The sequence below is a fragment of the Indicator indicator genome, chromosome 18, assembly GCF_027791375.1.
Source record: "Indicator indicator isolate 239-I01 chromosome 18, UM_Iind_1.1, whole genome shotgun sequence".
Lineage (NCBI taxonomy): Eukaryota > Metazoa > Chordata > Aves > Piciformes > Indicatoridae > Indicator > Indicator indicator.
In genome coordinates, this window is record NC_072027.1 from 6291672 (window position 1) to 6317842 (window position 26171).

Below are 26171 nucleotides of genomic sequence, written 5' to 3' on the forward strand. Positions count from 1 at the left end.
ACATAAGGGCTCTTCAAGGAGCTGAGAATGAGGATAAAAAGGATAGAAAGGTGAGTTAAGTTGCTTTAAGTCCCACAGGAAGGCACTCAAGTGAGTAGCATAGAGGACACCACTGTGTCTTAGATATGCCTTGCTGAGCTATTTCCTATCATAGGCTTTTTTGGCTCTAGCATGAAGATAATTTGAGGATGTATTTGTTTATTATCTCCATAGCTGTGCTGTCTCCTGTCAAATCCTAGGATGAATTTCATATTGCCTATACTTTTAGAATCCTTGCCAATTTAATCAACACTGGGTGAAACAGCAGCAGCTTTGTGTTAAGAAAAAAAATCCTCTAAGGGTTTTATTTTAGCGGTGTCTGAAATATGAAGTAGTGGATCCTAACGACCGGGCTGTCCTCTTGGTACATGTGACTGAAAATGAAGCAAACTCAAGCCAAACAATACTCTCGCTGTTGTGGTTGCTCCTTACTCTGCTCTTGCCATCCTTACATGTGGGCCAGATTATGGACCCTGAGCCATGGAACTCTATGGTGTTAATAAAATAGGTATTGACAGTGATGGGCACAGTCATCTTACTGCAGCTAAGGCTGAGAGTGTGATCTTCCCTATCTGGATACATAAAAGATTCACATGGACATGGACCTAACACTTAGGTTTTGTTGCAGTTCTCCTTCTAGCTCATTGTATTACATTGAGAACTTGATTTGTTTCTGTTTCTTACCTGAGAGGAACAATTTTTATCCCTATTAGGAAAGCACTTGGAAATGTATGGGTAGCAGCTCTTTAAGCAGAATACAGAATACAATGCTTGGACTTCACTGAATATGTTACAGCACAAAGACAACAGTGCTCCCTTCTTTACTGCTCAGATAAGAAAGGAGTTGAGCAGATGGGAATGGGTAGAGTCTTCCTACATGTGATGAGTGCAACTGAGCAGAGTCAGCTGGATAATTAATCCTCTGTGCATACTACTTCAACCTTTTTGTCCTTTACAACCTTTTCTAAATCACAAATTTAGTGAATCTCGGAAACAAGATGTTGTTTTGCTTTAGAAAAAGCACCTGTGCTTCCAACAATGCCAACATATTATTCAAACAAAAAAATTCTCAAGCTGAAAGATTCATCACAACCAAAAAAGTGTCTCTGTCTTGGGACAGAGCTGTCTACCTTGGGTGAGAGCCTGAACAAAGGTGACATAATTGCAACTCCTCCATGGCTTAGACATTTCCCTGTAGTTACATATAAGCCATGCACCTTTTGCCATTGGAAACAAATGGTACAGATGTAGATCTTAGCTCATTTTTTTCAAAGCATTATTGCTTTTGAAGAGCTCTGAAATTCTGAATTAAATTACAAGGCAAATGGCAAATGATATCCTTTCTGCCTAAAAGCTTTGATATTTCCATTCTTTCCAAGTCTTCATTTACATCACTCTACTTTTATTCCATAAGTGCTACATATAGTCATGCAAATTCTCTCAGCTGTAGCATGTTATTGATCCTGAAAACAGAGATATCAGTGGTAAACAGTGTAAGTATGAGATCACAGCCACCTCTAAAAAGGGAAAGCAGAGAGCAGAAAAACTCCTATCAATGGGCATTATTTCTTCTATCATATACTAATTTGTATTTGCTGCCAGCAAATTACAGAAATAATGCATTTTGAGTTTTACAAAATTGCATGGCAAAGAGAACAACAGATAAGCCTAGCTGTTGTTTTAGTGAGTTCTGCTGATATCTAAGCTACATAAGGAAAGCTTGATTGCTTTCTGATGTATCCAGAGGCCCAAGAGAGATAAGACAGCCTCCTTATACACAGTTGTTTATTTAAGCAATAAGGCACAACATGCAGTGCATTTCTGAGTGATTATTACAAGCCTCAGGTGGTGTGAGAAGGCATGGGAATACAGGCTGTGTGTCTTGAACTCACCAAGAAGTTTAGAGATGACCTAAAAATGAACCTTCTCTTGGTGTCTTATTCCTATTATGAAAGCTGAATTGCTAAATAAAAATTAGGGGGAACACTCAGAAGATGTGTGTGGTTTCTGGGCATTACAGGTCTGGACGTGACATAACAACCAGGCAGTCAGCAAGCCCTGGTTGAGTCCAGTGCTCTCAGCTCATTCCATAATTGCTTTTCATAATTGAGCATGTATCTGAGAATTCCATGTCTTGTGAAAGGAAAAAAACAGTGCCTGAAAGAGCTTTCTCCTGGTACTTGCTTTTTCTCTCCACCCATAACAGCAAAGTGGGACAAGGTAAAGAGAGGAAAAAGACAACAGCATTTTCAAAGACCTCTAGCAGTCAACTCTTAACTCCTTTTTTTCCCTTTTATTTATTCTAATTTGGAGGTGAAACGTTTTAGCTGTTGCCTTTTTAAACCATGAAAAAAATCAATCTGCCAAACACTACACCTCAGCTGTATATTATTCCTGACATAATCTGTGTTTATAACAAAGCCCTGACTGAAGGTACCCCGGTTCTGCTTACACGCTCCCAGTAATTCCACAATTCCTGTGTGCAGGTGTGTACAACTGCATGGATTCCTCCTTCCAGTGCACCAGAGTAAAATGCACTGAGGATAATGCTTGCCTTCAGTCTCAAGAGATCCTAGCTTTTATGAATGAATTCCTGCCACTCTACCTGCATATAGACTTTTTTTTTTTTTTGGCTGTTAATGGTGCTATAAGCATTATGCCTGCAAGCCCAGCGTTTCTCTTTCCAGTGGCCGTAGCGTGACGTGGAGTCTGCAGAACTATCCTCCCCCTGCTCTGCACAGCTCCTGCTGAATATGGCTTTTAAAAAGATGGATTTTATTCCCTGCTCAATGCTCTTTGGATAATTTGCACAGGCACGTGGAAAGGAAAACAGACCTCAGGTCTGGGGGAAGCACACCGCATACCGCAAAATCTTTTCCAGCTCTGGCTGCACTTGGCTGCATCTGCTTATGGAAACTCCTTGGTCTAAGTGGGCATGAAAACATCTCTCTCAGGGCACTAATATGTAGTGAGGTAATTACACAGGAAGGTTTAGGCAGAGAGTTGTAAAACAGGCTGAACCAAACAATGAAATGGGCAGTGCTGGTCTTTGCAGCGTCCTCAGCTTGACAAAGCTTTTGTCTGTCACTCCCTCGGCTTGCATCAACGCTTCAAAACCTATTTAGGTGCTAATGCTGGAATACTTCATAATGAGAGGGGAAGGGATGCAGAAAAGGAGCAGCCCCTTGATACCAACAGTTGAAGAGGCTTTTCAAAAAGGCCCTGCATCGTTTATAGAATTAATTGGCACAGAAGCACATTAATCAGTGGAAACTGATGTTTGTCCTGGTATGAGTTAGACTGGAAAATGCTGCTGTTAGTTTGTAATGTGTCTTCTGTTTATGAAAGCCAAAGGTTTGTGCCAAGCTCTGTAACCATCTATTTGCGCTCAGTAGGATTTCTGCACAAGTGTACTATGACAAAGGAAAAAAAAAAGGAAGGGAAGATTGAGTGACGTACTTCAGGAGAAGGCCAGCCCCTGGAGAGACCCTGCAGTGGAGTACTTGCTAGAGTCCACAAAAGACTGGTCTGATAAAGGACGACAACAGGGAATAAGAGAGGAAAGAAAGAAAAAGGATGGTATTAGTAAGCTGAAATATTACTCGTTTTTATCATAACAGTAGGTCTGTGATTTAAAAGACACAGCCTGTCAATTCAGCAGTATTAGTCCAGTTAGAGATAGGGTGGTTGCTAAACTCTTGCATGGTCTGGTGGTGGAGTCTAATTACTCTTTACAGAAGGAAACTTTAGGACAAAGACCACCAGAGACTCCCCATTGTCTTCTATCTCCTTTGACAACTCAGTGTCACTTAAAGCCTCGCAAGGCACTGGAAACTCACAGTTTTGAGAGCTGCCATCTCTGCTCCAGACTTGGTTTCACCTACCTTGCAGGCTATTGCCATTGGTGCTGGTGCAGGTGGGAGGAGGAGAAGTTTGCGGTCTCACGACAGGCGCAAAAGCACTCTTCTGTTTCACTGCTGAGACCATGTTGGCTGGTGAGAAGGAGAAAATCCCAGAGGAACTGCTACAGTTTGAGGGGAGGCTAGTGGAGGAGGCCATTGTCGGACTCGATGGCACAACTAGAGGAGAAAAGACACCCCGAAAGGCATTCCTTAGTATTAGATAATCAGCAGGCTGCAGAAACAAGAGAATTCTGCTGCTGGGATGCACTGGGTCTGCTTTCACATGGCTAAAGTCTTTACTGCAGTTAGATTTCTGGTTGTTCACACATTGTGATTGATCATTACAGGAAACTCACTTGTTCATTTGTTTTGTTTTGCAGACGTTCAGGAGCGGTAATTCTAGGAGCTCTCAAACAATCAGTTCTCTACCACTGCAATTCTTTATTCTTACAACAACCCCATCCTGCCATCCTGTTTCAAACTTTTCTAGGAATTGGCATTACTCACAGCTCTGGCCTGAATTTGTAATGTTTTTTGTGCAGGTGGACACTGGGGGATTCCTGACTCTGTAGGTAACTCAGGGGTGACAAAACTGATGGGCAAGGAGATTGATTGAAGTACAAATTTGGATCTGGAATTTTTAACTTGCAAATGTTTGACTTCTTTTTAACTGACTTCCAAATCCAGAATTTGAAGCCATGATCTCTATGTAGCAAGATGTAGAAAAAGATCTACAGGGTTTGAAGCAAACTTGCAAAAGATAGGGAAGGCCTTAGCAATGACCCAGCCAACCTGCTTGTCAAAACTCCACAAAAATGGTTAAGTTTCTTTCCTCTTTCAAACCCTGCAGGAACTAGAGTTTAAAAGGGTTTATTCCAAAAGCTGGGAATGTATATACACACACATATGCATATACATGGAGGCTGTCCAGCATGAAGCAAACAGTGAGATGACTGCTCTGACAGTTCTTCCCTCCTTTGATCTCTTGGCACTGGTGTTTTCAGTGCCTGTTGCACAAAACAAGGTGTGGATAACTGACAGAAATCATACATTTCTTTTATATCCCAAGGGGAGAAGCCACTAAACCCTTCTCACAATGGCCACAGATGCTTTCCGTGTTATATATATATATATAAGTACCAAGTCAGTTTCCACCTTCCTTATATCTATCAGCTTTGGGAAGGTTTCTGCTGTAGGGACTTCCCAGGAATTCTCAGTGATATGAAAACCAGTCATATTTCTTATATGACCATTTGCCCTATGCACTGGAGTGGAGCTGGAATTTCATCTCTCACTCAAGGTGGACAGTTTTGAAGATGAAAATCTGTTTTATAATGGCCTAGACAAAAAGTTCTCCCAGAGGATCTATGACCACCACCTGGATATAGTCAATATAGCATTCTCATTCAGAGACATTGACTGAAATCTCAGCTGGAACAGCTGAGCAATGAAGCCATTCAAATGAAGATCTGGCTTTAACTGCAAGACTAAAAAAAAAAAAAAAGAGAGAGAATATTCAGGGTTTCCAAATAAGTGTAGACATAAGGCTATTTCCCCCCCCCCCCCCCCCCTTTTTTTTTTCTCCTAATGGACCATCCAAGATGTAAACCTGCTACACAGGAGGTTGATTTTTTAAATATATATATCCTTACACCATTATTTTACTATATAGTGGGATAAATATCTTTGGTTCGTGGATTTACCACTGAGGTTTTAAATGAATTTATTTTCATGAAAATAAAGCCAACTAAGTTTTATATTCACACAGAATTGCCAGTTTCCCCTTTTACCCAACAAAACAAGAGGGAAGACCCAATAGTAAAATTCCATACTTTCATCCTTCATCCTGTTTAGAAACTGCTTATAGACATGAGGGAGCTATGAATAATTACATTATTATAGAGTACATTTCCTATCATCTGGGCTTTGAATTGTTATTATTTGCATTTATGTAGATAAAAATCACCCTATTAAAGTTCATATTTGAGAATCTGATATCATATTTGTTAACACTGAGGAAATCAATTAATGGAAATTAAATGTTCAAAGTTTCACAGTCTGACAGATACAATCTTAGTCTGAAGTCACTCTGTGTCTGGGAGTACTTGCTAAGGGAGAGCAATCAAAGCACCTAAATTGAATTGCTACTATACAGCAATTAGTTTATTGATTTAATTAAGAATGCCACCTTTTAATTTTCAGGTCATGATTGAAGCATTTTCTGATTCCATGGATTAGGCATTAGCAGAATGACAGATCTACCAAGAAAACCTCCCAAAATATAACCAGAATAGGGAATCAGGGCTGGGAAGCGAAGTGCCATTCTAAAGAGGACTTTGTTCATAAATATGAAATAACACACTGCGTATTTTAAATGCATTACTGGCATCTGCTTCAAAAAAGAGATGTCTCATCAATCATCTTATATTATGAATTCAGAGTGCAGAGATTCTATGACAGTAAATTCGACTTAATAAGTAAGGTACTTTGTAACATTGCATGTTACCTTATTATTAGAGTACAAAAATAATAACTGGTTAGCAATTCCCAGTTTGTAAGAACTAGTTATGTGGGTAAACATGTTGTTCTAAATTTGCAGCAGCTAAGAATCCTCGGAGGTAAGTTTTTAAATCACTGTTTCTATCCCCTTTTATTCTGAACTCCAGCACTGCAATTCGAAATAACTCATTCCTGCTGTTACACCACTGAAGTTCAGATTTGTTGCATAAACCTTGGGTTTTCAGTAGTCTGCTTGTCCTGTCCATGCTAGGGTCTCAGCCAATAAACGTATTTATGTGACAAGACCTTCCGGCCTGATTCTGCTAGCAGCTTTCTACAGATGTCAGTGGATTCCTTTATGCCACATGAATCATATCTTACAGCTGGAAAAATTTTTTTTTTTTTTCCTGCAGCAAATATCCTTAGCTTCCTTTTACACCCACTGCAACAAAAACTTATGTACTGTCAAACAACTTTTGATTCACTCCAACAGTCATTAAGTCAGTTATGCCATCCCTGCTTTCTAGCAATGTTGAGGACTGTGTTTCACGTGGGCAGAGTTTAAAGCAAGTTATGAAAATATCAGCACAAGTCCAAGTCATGAGAAAGATTATTCTTTTTAAGCTCTTATGAGATTCCCAAATAATAATAACCATAATAATAATAAAACAGAGAAGATCATTGCTGGCAACGCTAACATCTTCAAAGTGCTTCAAAGGCCCAGTGCCTTGAAGAGGAGAGAAAAGAGCAACCTGTGTTTCAGGTGCTCGAAACAGAAACTAAATATTGAGTACCACAATGAATCACCATCTCCTTCTACTGAAAATGTGCAAAATAGAGAAAAGCCATATAATACTCACTGGCATAGGGAGAATTGGCAGCAGATCCATTCAGGAAGGTCGGAGAACCGCCTAAATTTGACATTCCAGCATTCCCATAGCCATTCATGCTTGTTGTGACAGAGTTATAATTTGTCTGCTGAGGGGTGGTGCTTGGCACATAGCCATGAGGTGACACGCTGCTCGAGTTGCGAGTAAAACCTTTCATGGAGAGGGAATACATTTAGAAATTGGTATTAGCCCAAGAACAGATTCTTAGACAAAAAGCTACAAACAACCCTGGGCTACCATGCCGGCAGCCTAGTCCAGCAGTGGTGTGCAGAGGAAGGGACAGCACTGACCACCACATCCTCCAAGTAACACAAATTGTGAGCCCTCATTGCCCAGGTCAGCACTCATGAGAGCAGGAAGTTGGAGGAGGGAGGATACAGCCTCCACAGGAAACCCATGCCCTCAAGCAAAGATTGCCACTGAGTATTCTAGGAGCACTCTCTAAAAGGGCTGTTTGTAGGAAATGGAGTAAACATGACCTACATTTTCAAAGTGAGGCACACATGCTGACTTGAGGTATGTTAAAAGCATGTGATTTTTGTAACTCTCTTCTGATGTCACTCTCATTTAGCCATCTCAAATTATATGGTCACTGCACACTTTAGAAAATGAAGGGTATATTTCTCATAGTAGTTGGGATATCCTTGGATTTTTTTTTGCCCTGGTCTGATCGTTTTGTTGGTAGAAACACAGAATAACAGAATCATGACTATAAAATTTGGCAGCAAGTTAAAATCTGAATATCTACCTAATTCTGGAAATGACCTATGGGGGAACTCATAGCTAAATATCCAAAAAGGAAGATTTATTTCTAGGAGCACAGAAATACAAAAATGCATCTTCACTCCTAGAAGAAAAAAAATGCCAACTTTTCTCCCTGCCACACAGTACATTCACAAAGTATTTCAATCTAAAATTTTTTTTTTTTAGTGTAATGACAATTTTGCCTGCATTTCTAGAAAATAGCCTCATTCTAATACTTTCTCATTAGTGTTTTTTGTTTTTGTTTTTTTTTTTAAGTTGGCTAATACATAGACCTGAGCAAAGGAGAGGGGGAAATGCAAAAGGTTTTTACAAAAACATTCTTCACTTTTTAAAATTTTATTTTTATGTGTAGGAATTAAAACAATATTGCTTTGAAACATAGTGAAAGGCACTTTATTTTAAAAATTAGGGAATCTCTTTACAATGCCTTTGTAAATACTTCCAATCTGGATGGTTTCAAAATTTAGAAAAGCCTCAAATTAAAAACAAACACACAAACAAATAAAAAAATCATTGTCAGTATTATACCTCTTGCAAAATCAAACCAAACAGATAAATGTTCAAGGGATACTTCAGTGTTACAAAGAAATGATTGATTCTGTGATACATGTGGTCCAGACTGAGATCAGCCATCCTCAGGAAAATATGTAAGCAAATACTTAATGTAAAGTACATGCTCAAGTCAATAGAAACCCCTTTAAAATGGTGGAGTTTAAATATAACTACATGTGTTATTCTGAGCAGAAGGAAAAGCTGTTTAGATGGATGCAAAAGTGCTTCCCCAAACTCGGATAAAAGTCACTAAAGAAAGACCCAGTACTGCGTCACTCAGGGGTTGTGCATGCATGTGGGATGGTATCTGCCTGGACACGCTCCTAGCCTTCAGTTTTCACCACTCTCTCACTGCTCTGCACATTTCCCTGACTTTTATCAGAAAAGGTTCATAGAGAGAGGAAGATGAGTCTTCTCCTGACCCTGGTTGGTGGCTTGTGAGGCTTCAGAAACATTGACGGCTAGTTGACCACTAAAGGAATTCACTCCCATCATTCCTGCATGGACTGACGTGTTAGCAAGGGCGGGGAGCTGGTTGTGATTGCGGGGGACGCTGTAGAGTGCTTCTGCAATGTCTGCTGCTCTTTTCAGGATTATTTCCTGAGGGATAAGAAAGAGGGGGAGAAAAAAAAAAAGAATGAAAAGAGTTACCAATGCACCTCTGACAAACCTTTTCTTTCACACTGATGAAACATTTCCCTGTCCAAAGGCAAAAACCTGATGCTTTTCTCTCTAAACCAGTTGGGTGACTGACAGCTAATGCCTCTAAGACCTGATGCATTCGTGATGTATTTGTGGTAAGAGAGTTGGAAGTTTCAGTCCCTGTGGCCAGGCTTCTGTATAACAAGACCAACTGGCAGAATGGGGCTGGAGCCTAGAACTGCTCCAGCTTAAAGCTATCTTTAGGGTAAGATTGAAAAATCACTGGTGGCAAGCCATAATACATATCATTGCCCATATTATATAGTAGCTGCTGAAAGTGGGCAAATGCCTCCAGGGTTAATAACACGTTGCTTTTACAAGCACTAAATTCATATTCTTTGAAAGAGAAAGCAAGCAAACTAAGCCCCACTCCAGATATGACATTGCCCTCTATATTTATTCTTGTCTCACATTGCAGTATCATATACCTTTAGCCCCTGATCTATCTATACATCTAAGAAATAGGCATGGTTTTGAATTGCTGAAGTAGAATGCATTTACCTGGTTATTATGTGGCATACCATAGAGTGCTTCTACTAAATCAGCAGCCCTCTTCAGTATTACTTCCTGTCAATACAAAAACAGATGCATTCCTCTGAGTTCAATAAACTCCTTGGGGTGGGGGGGAAACAAATATTAGAATCTTTTATACTCCTCTATTAGTTGTGCTGTGTCTTGTGTTTGGTTTTTGTTTTGCTTCCACCAGGTACACCTTAATTGTAACAACTCTTAGCAGCCAGTGAATGGTGTTAAATCACTAGTTCATCCTATTCACACACATGCTTAATCAAGTCAAAAGGTGAGAATCATTGGTGCTGCAAAATAAAATACATCACTCAATTGTCTCTACCATCTGCACTATAAACCACTCATTGGTTTATTGCAGAGTACAATCCTGAGGTCATTTACTAGATTACTGCAATCAATGTCATTCAGAGCGTGTTATGAATCCCTTCGACGTGTTTATTTTATTCTTAATTGCATACTGCAGGAATGGTGACCTTACCCAGCAGGCCACCTTCAAAAGATATCCAATCAGTGCTTTGCTACTGGCAATGTAACCTTTCAACTTTGTTGGTTTGTATCCTGGTATCTCAGGTCAGGATAGGATCCATGTACATCAAATGATGCACAAGAGGAAAACATATGCAGTACGAGAGAATGGCCCTGTATGGTGCAGTGCTTCCTGGAAAAATTCCCTGCATGGACAGGAGAATTTAAAACACTCTGGGATTTAGTTTTCCATTTGGAGCACTTTTTTATTTTCTTCATTTTTTTCTATTTGCTTTTTTGCTTTTAATATTTCTTAGAGGTTTTAAGACTATTTTAAATGTAAGTAATAACAGGTTTTCCTGCTTTCTTGCGTTTTACAGTGTGGAAAAACATCTCTATGAACAATCCTGAGAGAAAAAAGTAAAAATGCACTGCAGAATTAACTCAGAAGATTTTTTTTCTTTCCTTTTTCTTTCAAAGCATCTAGCAGATCCCCAATTGCCTGATAAAAAAACCCAACCAGCTGAGCCTGCCCTTTGAGCAAAACATATTTTTGTAATTCCCAGCTAAGTACATCTCTAATATACTAACACAACGCTGTTCACCATGGTATATTTCTGCAGCTAGCTTACAAAAATAGTGCCAGTACTGAGGATTTTACAGTTTTCTGCAAAGTTAAACTTTTAAACTTAAAATATTTTACACAATAGCCATATTTTATACCAAAAAGAAACAGTAATGCTCAATTTTCGTATACTGTAGACTCTGATCAGAAAATAGAGATATAATTGCGTTCATTTTGCTGTCACCATAACCTCTTCAAAAATCCTTGAACAACTCTTCAAATGACAAGCTTTTAGATGCATATTAGCATTTTTTTCAATTTTAAATTCTCTATAATATAAGATAAAATAGTTGTCATACTGCCGTAACTACTTATGACATATATAATGTCCTAAATTCAAAAATGAGATGGAGGATTTTTGTACTCCCAGTAAACATTTAGGCTTGCCTTCTGTTGCACACACCCCTCTCTCAGAACATACATTTAAATTATTTTCCACATATGAAGTGAAATGCAATCCATAATTGATGCATTTTAAATCACTGCATTTGAAAGAGATTCCAAGGAGTTAAGTCGCTACAGCCATTTTCTGGTTGGTTTTGTTTGTCTGTTTGTTTGTTTTCTTTTTTTTTTTTTTTTCTTTCTGTTGTGGTGGTTGTTTTGTGGCTTTTCTAATGTAGCTTGACCACAACAGTTAGCAGTATAATCATGGACAGACAGACTAAAAATCAACATCAAGGTACAATCAATCCTTTTTGCTTTACAGAATTATCAGAACACTTAGTTGCCCTTTTTGCATCACAGGGAAGACACAAACTAGTGAAGAACAGAGATGTCACTGGAAAATGTTATCTTCTTCATTTTCTTTCTTTCTTTTTTTTTAAATCCATGATTTTAGGTGGAAAATTACTGCACAGGTGTTTGACTTTACAAACTACAATTTATTTAACTTCAGTAAAAATTGTTTGCTCTATATATTTCACTGATGGAAAATTAGAATGTGATAGAGAACCCACAAACTGCTTTGGAATATTGTTAACCTAAGCTGTCATTATGCCAAATTACTAAAAAAAGAGAAGGTTTCAATAGTCATTTCTGCTCTACCTGACTAATCATAGTTATTTATGTAATGCTGAGCTAAAAAAAACCTTAGAATGCATCTAAAAAGAGATTGAAGACCATGTTAAAAAATGAGATATTTGCACAGAATCTTGCAGCCGCTCTACCTAATACCAAATATAATCCAGTTTTAAAACACTAAAACTTCTTTGATGCCATATTATATTGCATGTAAATAAACTAATTGTGATGATGATTTATTGAAAAATGCTTGACAAGTAGCATTCAATTTTTCTAGCTAGTTAATGGGTTTGGATTTTTTTTTTCCCCCAACATTTTTTTGGGAAAATCTGAGCTTCGTCTTTTTCTCTAACAGTATTTTCACACAAGAAATGCATTTCTTGTTTATGACATTTTCAAATCATACAAAGTAGATGCTACACAAAAACTCCTGTGTCAATTAGTGGTATCTTCTGTTGCAGAGCTGAGGGTAGTTCTTACAGACACGAACTAGCTTTAAAAACAGCAAATAAAATGCTGCTACAGCCATGCTCAAGGTATTTTTCTGAATGCATCTTACATCCTTTGTGGCTCTGCTTAAATTACTGAAGCTACTGTTACAACTCCACATACAAAGGAGCCCCCAAAGTCCTCTATAAGTTAGAGCAACAGACCTTGCAAGGTGCTTGGATTGCGGTGACCAGAAAATTGTTCTCACCTCCGTGTCATTACGCTCACAGTGAAGCAGCCCCCGAGCATGTTTGTGTTCGGGATCTAATATATTGCCTTTCAATCAGAGCTGAGAGCCACTGAACACATAGACAGAACATGACGAGCAGGTCAGGAAAGCAATAAAGATTTTACAGAGCTGTCCAAGGTGCTAAATTTACTCAATAATGGGTTTGGCACCATAGTGTTAACCTCTCATTTACTACCAGTTTGAGGGACTAAATTGAAGTAGCTGACTTCATTTACCTTGAAATGTATATTTTATGACATTATGTAAGTAGATTGAAAGGGCACTGCAGTTTTAACAATTTAAAGGCTAGAGCATGTTTAAGATGAAGCTCTAATATTTATTGTATATTGCACTTAAACTATATTGTATATTAAAAAGCATTGATTAAATTTGTAAAAGGTATGATAAAAAAGGACAGCTAATATAAAAGATCTACATCTTTTAAAATCCAATTGATACTGCACATTACCACTGGCAATGGTGATAGATAAACAGACAGACAGGTGGACAGAGCAGCAGACAGACATGTCAAAAAGTGAGTGAAACTCACATTCTATAAAAAGAATCTCTGCATAAGCTCAAGGTCTGTTTTTCCAGATATTCTTTTGTTCACAGAGGTTTTTCTTTGCCTTCATCTCAGAAGCCTAGAAGTAAGTGGGCATCATGTAAGGTCCTTCCAATTGAATATGCAAGTGGAAATATTTCCTGAGAGAGACTGAGTTTGACTAAAGCTAATATCTAATTTATGGGGGCATTTGTCAAGAAAGATCCACTTTTCTATTAATGCTTAAAAGTCTGACAGCTTTTGCTTTAGAATAAAAGACTTTGCAGCATTTGGTTAGAGTTAGAGTGAAGCTCTTCTTATCTTGCATTTTATTTAAGATGAGCATAATATTATTTATATAAAAATAACAATTTAACAAATATTGAAAAGAGGAAAGAGTACTTCAGTGACTTAATATGATGCATCAGAACTCTGCCCTCCATGCAGCTACACACTGCTTTATTCCAAACTGAAGCTGAGTCCTACTGAGGGATTTTTAATTTTTTTTCCCCATTTTTGTTACAGGGATGCAATTAGATATTTTAAATCAAATTTTCCTCCTGCAAACACTAAGGGGTGTTTATATAAGCAAAAGAGGAGGCTGGGTAGTGAGGTCTGCTGCAACTTTTCATATTGCAAAATTACTGTAGGAAAGATGATTTAAATCATACCGGAACAATTGTGCTTTTGAAGCACAAAGACTGAAATCCAGACTGAATCCACTTCTGTCTGAATGTACCCTGAACCAACATTACAGCAACTTTGCTATTTTCCTTTGTGGTGGGCATTCTATCCAGAAAAAATTTCATTAAGAACATGAAACTTGCATTTCGAGTTTTATCATGACAAAAAGATTTTTTGTCGTTTTATCATGATAAACACATTTTGTGCCAGCTTTAAAAAAGATGGGGGTATTTCTTCTGTTGACATCTGATTACTTTCTATTCAGCAACTAGGAGAAAAAAAATCCACTCTCTGTCCCCAAAGGGCTGTGAATCTAGTCAGATAAAGGGTATCTGGAGTTACACTGAGTTATTCAGCTTAGGTAACTAAATTAGATAACGTTCAAGGTACTTGTTAAATCTCAATGAATTTTGTCAAGACAAAGCTGACCACAGTACATAACAGTCATCAGCCACATATTGTATTTTGAGACCACCAAAGGATTTATGTACTTGGAGAGGGTGTGGGGGGGAAGCTATTCTAGCATACTCTGAGGCATTTGTCTTATGTGTTGTCTAGATATCATATCACCTTCTAATGCTCTTTAGCATTGTAATACAAGAGAGAGCTCATTCATCTTCTGAGAGGGTACTTAGGGATGATGATGTCATTCATACTTCCTTGACTCTTATGTCTGACCTCCTGGCTCTGCCTTCTAACTTCCTACTCTCACGGCTACTTACAAGAAAAAAAACCTCTTATTCAGAGTCAAAATGCTGAACATAAGACTCCAGTTTCCTTCATCACCTTGGAAAGGTCACATTCTGAGATTTCAAGTCAAAACTACAATAATTTGTGCTCCAACTTCTCTGTTGTTTTTTCAGTGGGTGGAACTATAAATGTGATAGTTAAGGACAAGTGTTAGAACTAAGTTTTAAAGTTACACTAAACATTTGTGTATGCATTATATCTTAAAAGACATAGAGAAAACTGTGAGCAACTCTTTCAAGTGTAAAGGCAAAACCAATGTTATGGTAGAGAGGCATTTATAAGGAATTCATTGATCTAAACCACCACCCATCTAGTGTGGTGTGCACCAGCCATCTAGCTTGGTGTACAAGAGGTTCAGCCTGTCCAGAATCTCCCATCTTTCCCCATCTACATTAGCACTGTATTATTGTATTATTTTCAGCAATTATAGTTTTGTAAAGACTCATAAAAGCCATTCAAAATGTAAAAATCTTCCATTTGCTGTAAAACTGAGGGAACTACGCCAGCCTAATGGGAAGTGCAAAATAACAAAGCCATTTCACTAAGAAGATGTTTGCACTCAGAAAAAGATGAAAAGTTCTCTAGCAAACAAGCAGCTGGATTGTTTCCATGCATTATAATTGAATCATACTGAAGAAGTAAACACCATATAGATATAACAAAAACAGGAAGAGAAAATGAGAGAGAAAGACAATATACTTCACTAGAGGGGTGGAAAAAAAAAACAAACTTTTGCTTACCACTGCCTATAGAATGGAAATGCACTGAACTCCTGCCACTGAATTTCAATGGCAATGTCCAGAAAATAAGTCTACAGTGGGAGCTAGAACCTTAGCTTTTCCAAGTCATTGTAGTCTCATTAGCCTCCACCCAAACTGAAAATCACAGCCTAAATCTACAGTGCTAAAAACAGTCATGCATGACCTTACCACCTGCTCCACAATGAGCCAACCTTATAAATAAAATATAGAAAGCCTATATGAGGCAGCAGAAAGAACAAACACTGAAGTGCAAATGCGAGCAGGCATCTAGCCATGAGGAGTGAGAATCGATGATTGAAACACCTCTTAACCACAAAGGTGCTAAATGCACAGAAATGGGGAAAACACACCCTGTTTGAGTCTCCATTGCAAATACTGCTGGCAAAACAAAAAGGAACAAATTTATGAGGGCCACATACAAGTCTGTCCTTGCATGTCTCCTGCCTTACTGGTATTATTCTCCTCTTAATGTGGTGTATACTAAGAAAAGGGATCAGCCTCCTTTTTTTCATCCATACCACTCATGCTGCTGGTCTTCATTTTCATAAATGATGGGCACATACTAATGGCAACAGAAGTAGTATCCAGCACAGATGTGTACTTCGTCTAGAAGGGGTATTGAATAAACTAGCACTAACATAGTTGTATTGGAATAACTCTTTGAACACAGTGACACTTGAGAATCTGTATGCTCCACCATACTATCATTAACTGAAGCATCTGGCAAGTAACTTGGATGGGTTTGGACTTGATGATCCTTGAGGTCTCTTCCAACCTTCTTGATTCTATTCTATTCTTGATTCTATTCTATTCTAAAAGTTCTGAAATTCTCTGCCAAAGTTAGGTCAAGGGTAGAAGAGTGGGTATGTGAGATCAGATGTGCAGGACTAAACTCAACTCTGCCAGTGCCTACATCACCTCTTTTAGTGATTTTATCATACAGTGATTACATGACTCACATCCCTCAGATTGCTGTAGAACTTTGATTCTCCTACGTATGTTTATAGTATGTCTTGCCCCAGAGCCACAAATTTATCAGCAAATGGCATTTATAGCTCCCTGCAGGAATCCCTTTAGGTTGTCAAATTTTAACTCATGAGGGAAATCTACTCTCCATGCACTCAGGATAGGGCTGCTATATATAACTACATTGTACTCTTCTATCTATCCACATCCTACAACACATCAATTGGTAACTGATAGATGTCAGTCATTTTGGGGACTCACTAACATTGTCATTAAGAAATTGATGCTATGGAAATTCTCTAAAATTTTCCATAGCATTTCCCATAGGTTATCTTGTGAGCTCACACTGTGAGGATCTGAGGACAGATCCCGTTAGTTTCGAACATTGTGAGACAACAAAAGGAAACACATTCTTCATGTAGTACAGAAGGCTGCAGAATTTATCCAGCATGTAAAACCCAGCTCTTCTGCATGTACTTTTCCTTAGTGATGCAGTCTCATCTTTCATGCTATGATCAGTTTGTCAGATCCAGTGAATCATTAGAAGACAAAATAAATGAGATACAAACTAGATGAATGGGTAAGTCCGCATAAACTCAATTCAGTGGCTAACAAAAAAATTCTTCACCAGCTTCCTTTACAGAAATTCCTCCTTCCTACCAGTTTACAGTGACTCCCACTATTCCCATCTATCTAGACAACAAAAAGATTATTCCAATTTATCCCTGAGCATACAAACAAATGATAACATTAGACCTTCTTTGTCTGACCTCAAAGCCTTGCCACTATGACCTAAAAGCACATTTTGCACTCTAAATTTTCTGTATGTGCCATAGCTACCTTTAAGACCCTGGGCAAAATACACAGGGACATGTACAAAGCTATCTCAGATAGGAGCCTCAGGCATTTCTTTTTGAAAATCTACCCCAAACTATTGGTACCAGCATCTACAGTACTTTGAAGCAGATGTTCATTATTGAGATTAATGAGCTTTTAGGTTTTTGGGGGGGGGGGGGGGGGGAAGGGGGGGGAAGGTTGGTTTTGCATATGTAAGATTTCCTGATAGTTCTTCCTCTGCTCTTCATAGTGTTAACAATCCTGGTTTTTGAAAGCAGCTGCAGCTGAGAGTTACAAGATTAAAAAAAAAAAAAAAAAAAGGAGTTATTACTCAAAGTCTTCTCCTGACCATTTTATATCCATATATTTTTGGAAAATTGTCAAAGTCCCCTTATGGAAGAAGAAGAATGTTTTGAATTATTTGAAAGGTCTGGATTTGAGTAAACTTGAAAAGAATTTGGAAAAATGAACAGAGACATTGAATTCTGAGAGCATTGTTCAAAGATCCTGCACAGGCTGTTTTAGAAGCTTCATTCTGCAGATCATATTATTGTGCCCATTAGAAAAATTCCCTGGAATACTGGGGTTTAAATAAAAAGATTAAATGTTGCTTGTGATTTTGGGTGTGACACAATGTAGATACCAAATTATGCATTTGTAAGAGTGGAAATTATTTTACTTGGCAAATGAATAGGCTGATACCTACTTTTTATCATTTGTATACACAAAGACTTTGCAAACACAAGTCAAGCTGCATCACTTTTAAATAGTTGTCCCACTGGATGAAATCCAGAATGAATTGTGTGACATAATCCACTTGACTGCATTGAAATCTATAGAGATATATAATTATGTTTGGTACTGCAAAGCAAGAATATCTGCTCAGTCAAATGGGCAGAGCTGTCTAGCAATTAAAGTGTACTTTGCACATACATCTTGTGCCCATTTAATTTTCAGACTTGGGGTTTATTAATGAATTTACCCTTCTAAATATCTAAGTATGCCAAATTAGGTATTTTCTGTTAAAAAAACAAGTTTTTCATCTACCTGCAATTAAAGCCCCCCCCCCCCCCCACCCATATTTTCTTTTAATGAAGGGGGGAAAATATCAACAAATCAATCCCCCCAGGGATCAAACATATCACAGAATGACTTTGGTTGGAAGGGACCTTGAAGATCATCTAGTTCTAATCCCCCTGCCATGGACAGAGACACCTCCCACTGGATGAAATGATCACCTTTCTGGATTGCTCACTTTATGTAGGAATTATTAGTAGTTAAAAATCAGAGCTCAGGTTATTTTTTCTTAATACCAGGAGGAGAACTGAAAAATAAGATTCATTGAAATTCTGACCCAGAATAATATTCCACTATGTTCTGTGGAGAGTGAGGGCATAAAGGTGTTGAAATACAGACTGGAATAATGTTGGTAGGTTTTAGTATTATAGTAGAAACACTGCTCAGTCACAACCCCTACAAATGACTACTTTCACTTAACATTTTATCATCAGTATAATTAAAATAAGTCTCTTGTAAGGGGCATTCTCATTACAACAAAGGACCACTTCAGACCCAATTGAAATGAAAAGACAGAACACAGATTAGGTGTAGATACCAAGTGGTAATTTCCAGGGAAGCATAAAATGCCAAATGTGTAACAACTATATTTTATAACTATGTGTTCAAAGGAATTACAGTATTTTATTGCACAAAGAGGCTTTGGCTTGGAAAGACTATTTCAATGAAGTGCTTCCTGGCATATATTCAATTAAAAAAAAAAATCAACTTTCTTTTCAGAAAGTAAAAAATATTTTGGTCCAAATACTATTACTTTTAATTTACAGCCTTCAAAAACCAGCTGAAATTATCCAAAGCAGGTATCAATGTTGAATACTCATGTCTTTAAGAAATTACATTTATCCAACATTTCAGAGAGGGAATGCAAAATCTTTCTATGTGTACCTCCACAATATAAAAGCAGGCACACCATTTTACACAATCTAGGGCTCCTTTTTCAGTAGTGAGTGAAAAGGTTGCCATTGTTACTACACCAACATATATTTATGGAAGTGCTTCAAAACTTCCCACTGCTTTTTCAAAATGCACCAATATTTCAGTAACTTTTTTGATCATCAAAACCTCTTGCTCTCATGCTAGTTTAAAGCTGAAAAAAACAAAGAGATGGAAGAAAATTCAGATTATCAAAGTATTAATATTATTTCTTTCCTATTTATTAAAATTACTTTTACTCACATTTTGATTGTCAGAAGCTTTCATCTGGAAAAATTAAGCACCTCTAGTCTGTGAAATGTTAGGACTTTCAGAGACAAGATGCCACATTCTGACTCTATAGTCATAATTATTAGTAAAGACACTTAGGTCATCTCAAGGAAGAAAACCTCCAAAATCTCTGCATCTTAGACCTCTCACAATATATGAACAAAAAATGTGTTACATACATGTGACACTGCTTTAAATAATGCTTCTGTGTTTTGTTTTCATTCTTCTCTCAGCAAGCACATCATTTGTCATCTATAGTCACAAACTTATTCCAAAGCATTCCTTAAAACAAATCCAAAGTGCATATCTGTGTTTATACAAGTAGCATGAGATTGTCTGCTATTGTACTTAGAGGACATTTTCAGTCCAGTTGAGTTATATCAACATAAGTTACATGATTGACTTTTGCAACAGAAAGAAAAGGTTGTACTCAAACAACTGTTACTGGATTAAAAAAAAAAAATCAATGAAAGTAAAATGAACAAGAGATTTTCTCTGAGTTGCAGTTAATACCACTGAAGAGCTATGGATATTAAAAGGTCAACAAATAAATTAGTCCAAGTGTTACAAAATGAATGATTTGGCTTATAATTGTATTGAGTGCAAATTGTTCACTGCCTATTAGACCAGGTAATTTTTAACCATGGTGCCTCAATTACTGTTCCATAAGCAATAATACAGTTGTAAGAGCCACGGGTTCGATCGAGTGACCTATGAGACACGCCAGGACAGCTGACTTTGCTATGATGGATCACTGAGCCTGATCTCCAAATGGTGCCAAACCTTCCCTTCCCGTGAGGAGATCTCATAAAAGAAACATTACTGCTTGATTCATTTTACCAAAACATTTGAGTTTTCAAGTGTCAGCAGTTGCGTACAGATTGTGACGTTCTGTATTTCTTAGAAGAATTACAGCAGCTGGCATCCTCTTGCTTCCAGCACTCTCTGCTAAATGGCATCATGATGGTTAGGAGGATGTTTTTTTTTCTGCTACTCAATTGGACTGTGTTGTGAGAAATACCTGGCAATCATATTTTTACATCACTGTGCAAACCACTGCATAACACCTAAAACTAGGCTAGAAATGGAACCTGTAGGTGAGATTATAGACATTACTTCACACTCCTGCAATGCCCTGCATTCAAAGATCTCACAGCACCACTTTAATGGGAATAAATTAAACTTCACAACATACTTTCTAGGAAAATATTCTCTCTCCCCCCATCTTCGTCAGAGACAGCCTTAAAGTGTAGCTGCTTGGCTGAAATTACAATGGTCTATGGTTACAACTGAGGCAAGTTTTGTAGGGTGAGGTAATATCTTTTATTAGACCCACTGATACGGGCAAAAAAAAAAAGGCACAGTCAGCACTCAGGAAGCAAGGCTTGGGGGCTCAAAAGCTTGCCTGACTTTTTCTAGCTGTATTAATTAGTCTAATATAAGATATTACCACTCCCTACAAATCCTGATTAAACAGGAAAAAGAAATTAACCTGAAATTGCTTTCATGCTATGAAGGAACATACATGGTGCTTCATGGGGAGGAAAGGCAGCAGCTGCGTTTCCCTGTTCCTCCTAAGGGCATGGCATGCCCTGTGAGCCAGGACTCAGAATATGGCAATAAAGGTCTCACCACACTTCCCACAGGACTGAGCCTTCAAGGACTGTAACTATGCAGTAACTACGCCCCTCTGCTCTCTGCCCATACATAAAATAAACTGAAGATGTAAATGCAAGCCCCAAATTATCAAATAATCTGTGCAGAAGAAACCAGGACAATAAAAGCCTAATTAGAATAGATTGTACCACGTACAACCAAATCCTGTTTATATTGCCACTGTGCTAGATTTTTGATAAATCACTGCATTCAAAGAGTCTATTGGGAGGGTGATTTTCCATTTCATCTCTCCATTGAGCAAAAAAGTGCCATGTGGCTGGAGTCTGAATTTCAATTTCACCAGCACACAGTTGAACTGAATATTATTTGGCACAATACAGTGTACAACTGAGCCACTAAATGGCTGATTTACTAAATTATTATTAGATGAGCTCTTGCTGTTCCAAGTGAAAGTGCAGCCACTGTCTCTCTTCATGGTGTGTTCAAATTGTTCTGTGTTTAAATATTCAGCATGAGGCTAATGTGAACTGATGAACTGAGACTACAAACATTCACTTTCAATACAGACAGAGAGACAGAGATGCAACATATCATGTGGCCTGCGGAGGTGAAAATTATTTATATTTAAGGATGCTGCTGCCTACTTCCATTACAGTAAGATATTCTTAATTAGCTCTGTGTTTGATTCAGGAGTTTGGAATAGCTAAAAAACACAGCTGCAAAACCGAACTATCTGTGTGGCTATGGAGGCTTCAAAAACCTGATGTAGTAGTACTTGAGCCTGGATCTGTCAACAAAGTGCATGAGATGCCACCAGAGTTTCATACTTTACTGCCTTAAGTATTTGAGTTGCAACTTAAAAGTATGGCTTGCAGTTCCAACCTCAGCATCAGAAATGTGGGGGACTGACTGTGTTGTGTAATTCAGTGACTTTTTAAGGTGGGGGAGATGGTGAAAAATGAATATATATTTTTCTAAACTTTTTTTTCTCCTCCCTGACAAAAGTTTAAAAAAAAAAAAAAAAAGCCAATTTCTTTACTGCCACCTGCTGGAGTTGCCAATAACCCTTTGTCATAAAGAACAAGCAGCTTCACTTAGAGGACAGTTACAGAGAGCATTTAAAATACTGTGATCCCAGACACTTACAGTAGATTAGAATTTTTTATTGGTGCTGTGTTGCCATAACAACATAAAGACAGCAGATGACTTAAGCTAGGCTTGCAAAGCAAAAGGCTGCTCATCTGGCAGTTAAAATGAATACAGTTCACTTCACAAGTTCCCCATATGGACCCTTAGTGTATGGTAATGAGGATACCATATGGTGGGAGAAAATGCACAGAGAACAATTGTGCTCCACTGGATGAGTGAAGTGAGCAGGAAGTTATGAGGAAATGCAGGAGAGAGATTTGTGCCTGTGCTCTCTAACTCAAGGGTTTCTTTCAGACTGGGGGTTTCTTTCTCTTCTTAATCTTCTTCTTAATATATACATGCATAGAAATGACAGAGAAACATATTGTACATTTTGCAACATCACTCATCCTAAACTGTCAGCTGTGTTTGTAAATCAGCTTGGTAAGATCTTATAAATTTGTAATTCTTAAAAGGTAGAAGTGCTAAGTTTTTAGACAAAGTGCAGGAAAATTTAAGCACTCCTGACAAGCAGAAACATTAGTGGTAATCATTTTAAAAAAAGCTTGCATCCTTCTGCCTGCATGTTTAGCTGTAAATAATGCTGCAATGAATAAAAGCTTCAAACAGAGGAGGGGAGGATAAAATGGAATAAATGTTTTTTTATTTTCTTTCCAAAAGTATAAAAAGTAATAGTTGATCAGAACCATATGCATACGAAGTTCTGCTGTAAATGTACATATGCTCTACAGTACTCTGTACTAACCAGCTCCTAAACCTGGTAAGACAGCTTGCTAAAGGCTGCAAAGTCAATTTTGTACTACACATGCTTCATAAAAGATGAATATAAATGCATTAGTTAGACACGGTGAGCTAAATTAGAAGGTCAGGCAGGGCTGGAAGGGCTGAAATATCACACAACCAATGACTGTAATTACTCTTTTTTTAAGTCTATTAAGTGGTGTTGTTCTATCAAGGCTCAGGGGTATAGGACATGAAGTACAAGATAAAGTAATGTGTATTTATTACTCCCACGGGATCAATTTACTAGATATTTTCAGCTCCACAGAGCAAAATACACAAATGCAGCCTTTGTTACTTTCTTCAAACTGTGGCTTTTTCCTTCAAAAGCTCTGCTCCTCAAAGGGACCCTGTTTACCTGTTTGGTATCTTCCTACCACCCTCAGCTAATTGTTGCATTTTAAAACAATAGAAATAAGGATACAGGAATAGAGAAATGTGAGGATCCCTCTTACAGGATGTTCAAACAAGTGGTTCAAGTTGCTCAGATGGAATGTGCAGACTAGAAAATCCGATCCCAGGCATGATTTTTACCCCAGGGCAAAGCAGAAATCAGGAACAGAGAACGGCGCAGAGCTCCTTGTCATCGTGTTAGCCCTGATCTATTAAAAGTTTTGTCATAGATTCTAAATTACACCATCTGCTCTAATCATTTGCTGAGTAAATGCTGACCCACTTATAAAGAAAACTCACTGAAATGTGTATGCACACTGTTGACCTTCAGAAAGGAAAGGGCTCCTTGCCAGCCATTTGTATATGTGTCTGCCCTTCAGCAGGCAGTGTGGCTCTCTTAGCTCCCTCTCCTTGCATACTCCCAACACACCCCTGACATGCACCACCCCAAAAGGGTAATACTCTTATGGTAGCCTGAGGCATCTTGGCCATTTAGATAGCTTTAAAAATTTCTTCCTGAATATTTTCAACATTGAAAACCAAACTAAAAAAAAAAAAAAATCCACACAAGACCCTCAAGCAATTTAATGCCCAAATTGTGAGGAAATTGGTAAAAAACCAAACAAACAAACCAACAAACACAAACTATTAAGGGTTCAGTACCAACATTAACTCTGGTCTTGCATTCCTACCAATTTTACAGTACAATGTAGAAACCACTGAGCACACCTCATGCCCTCCTTGCTATAGGGATGGATTCTAGTAGCTCCTCTTCACATGCTCCTCCTTCCTATCTGAAAATTACTAACTTAGGTTAAAATACAGCACCTTGAGTTGACAGATGGAGATCCATTCCAGGTCTGTCTGAAGCAACAAACCTGAGCTGCCTTGTCTTCATTGCTATTTTAACCCCCATTGCAAGCCTGAGCCAAGCCACCCACATTTAGAGGCAAGCTTCACTTGCAATATAAACAATACCCACATCATGATGGATAAAGGGCAGGTCTGTAGGATTTCATATGAGAAAAGACAACTGCTTTTCCCAGCCACTGGTTCCTAATAACCACCTGTCTTCTATTAGTGTCTTAAGTGAGGAGGTGGGATATGTCTTGGGGGGGTCTAATGACTGACCAGAGAAAAGGAGCTGAAGGGAAGGTGGAGCCTGGCTACCTGTGCCTCTGCTCAGCAGGGAGGCCCCTGTGTGCTAGAAAGAGAGGGAGGCTCCACTTTCATCTACATGAAGAGAAACCAGAAGTAAAGGTCCCTTTCAGGAGGAACAAGGGGTCTCCTAGAGAGAGCATTTAAGCAACAGACTGGGAGGGAGAGGATGTCAGATCATGGAGAGGCTCAATGCAATGACTTTCTTCTCAAACACAGAGTGAACAGTCTTGTACTTCATTTAAATACAAGTGATGAGTTGTAAGAGTGGTGAAAATGGCAAATAAATTCTAGGGAATTGCATATAAAGAGGAATTATTGTTATTAAATCATTTAAGGATGGATGTGTTTCAAATCTAGCTCACAGTTGAAACTATTTTACAGCTATAGCTGCAGAGTTTTAACAAAATCACAGAATCACAACATATCTGCCAGGGATTTATTTTAAGGATTGTAGGGCAGTTACATGAATGGACCTCAGCAGACTCAATGTGTTGTTATGATGTGAACTTTTTAGTGATTTCCACTGCAGTTATGCATGCAAGAACCAACAACACGTGTGTTTGTGTGCACGTATGCAAACTGATGAGACAGGGAAATAGCACAGATGCATGCAGGCTTTATTCCCTGGCTCCAGACACAGGCTTTTTACAGACTGCTCCTACAGGACAATGACACAACTTCTTAACATTAGCACCGTGGTATTTCTTTTCACTTCTCCCCAGAGAGCTCATTTCCTCTGATCTGTCTCCTGTCTGTATTAGAAAGGAAAGACTATACTGCCCAGCACACTCCTGGTACTTGATCTCACTCCAAGCTTTGGGTGCTAATCCCACCACCTCTGTACTGCCTGTCTCTCCTCTTGGTGCATGTGTGTGTATGTACAGATACACACATTTGTTAGCAACGGCCCTACACTGGCTGCTTTCCTTGGCTTGCTCTATACAAGAAGAGAACAAGACTCTGGCTCATAGCAGGATCCATAGCCCAGCTGCCAACATCAGCTCCCACTCTTTTTTCTCCAGAAACTATATACTGTGTTTCTACTTTAAACACATCTCTTCCACCAACTGTCAGTCTAGCAGACCAAAGACCATAGTTCCCAGGTGCTTCTGTTCTCTTTGCTGTAGGAGGATGTTTGTGGCTGGAATTTGTCTACCAAAGCACTGGGAGACAGAAGTAAAAAAAAAAAAATCAAAATATGGTCTTTTTCTTTGCCTACTTACAGCAGGTAGCTGGGACATTAAAAAAATTAAATTATTCCAAGCATGAACAGTCAGCACTTCTGAAAACAGGGTTCCAAACCGGGGGAGATCAAACTTCTCAAACATCCTCAATGGTTTAAGAAATGCCTGCTGACACAGATATGGCTGTTAGCTCCTCTTCTCTGAGGGGCAGACCATGTGCTAACACTCACTTGAAGGCCTCAACAATTGTTCTTGACTGCAGGAATAAGTTACACTGCAGGATGCTTTTGTTGACCAATGGGAAGGACTGCATGCCTTTTATGAACACAAACATCACAACTATTTCTGTTTCTTGAAGGA

General features: G+C 38.4%; 1 protein-coding gene across 13 annotated transcripts in view; it reads right to left on the bottom strand.

Annotated features, from left to right (window-relative positions):
* The window catches only part of EBF1 (EBF transcription factor 1), a 279795-nt gene that overhangs the window by 1557 nt on the left and 252067 nt on the right, over positions 1 to 26171 (bottom strand). For 5 of the 13 annotated variants that reach the window (XM_054389196.1, XM_054389195.1, XM_054389194.1 and 2 more), the window contains 4 exons: positions 9851 to 9916; positions 9070 to 9247; positions 7301 to 7480; positions 3924 to 4118 (listed from right to left, as the gene is read on the bottom strand). In XM_054389196.1, the coding sequence (XP_054245171.1) occupies positions 3924 to 4118; positions 7301 to 7480; positions 9070 to 9247; positions 9851 to 9916 (619 nt within the window). Of the gene's footprint in view, positions 1 to 3499; positions 3568 to 3923; positions 4119 to 7300; positions 7481 to 9069; positions 9248 to 9850; positions 9917 to 26171 lie in introns of those variants that run through there. The other 8 variants (XM_054389193.1, XM_054389189.1, XM_054389188.1 and 5 more) reach the window with 4 other exon arrangements.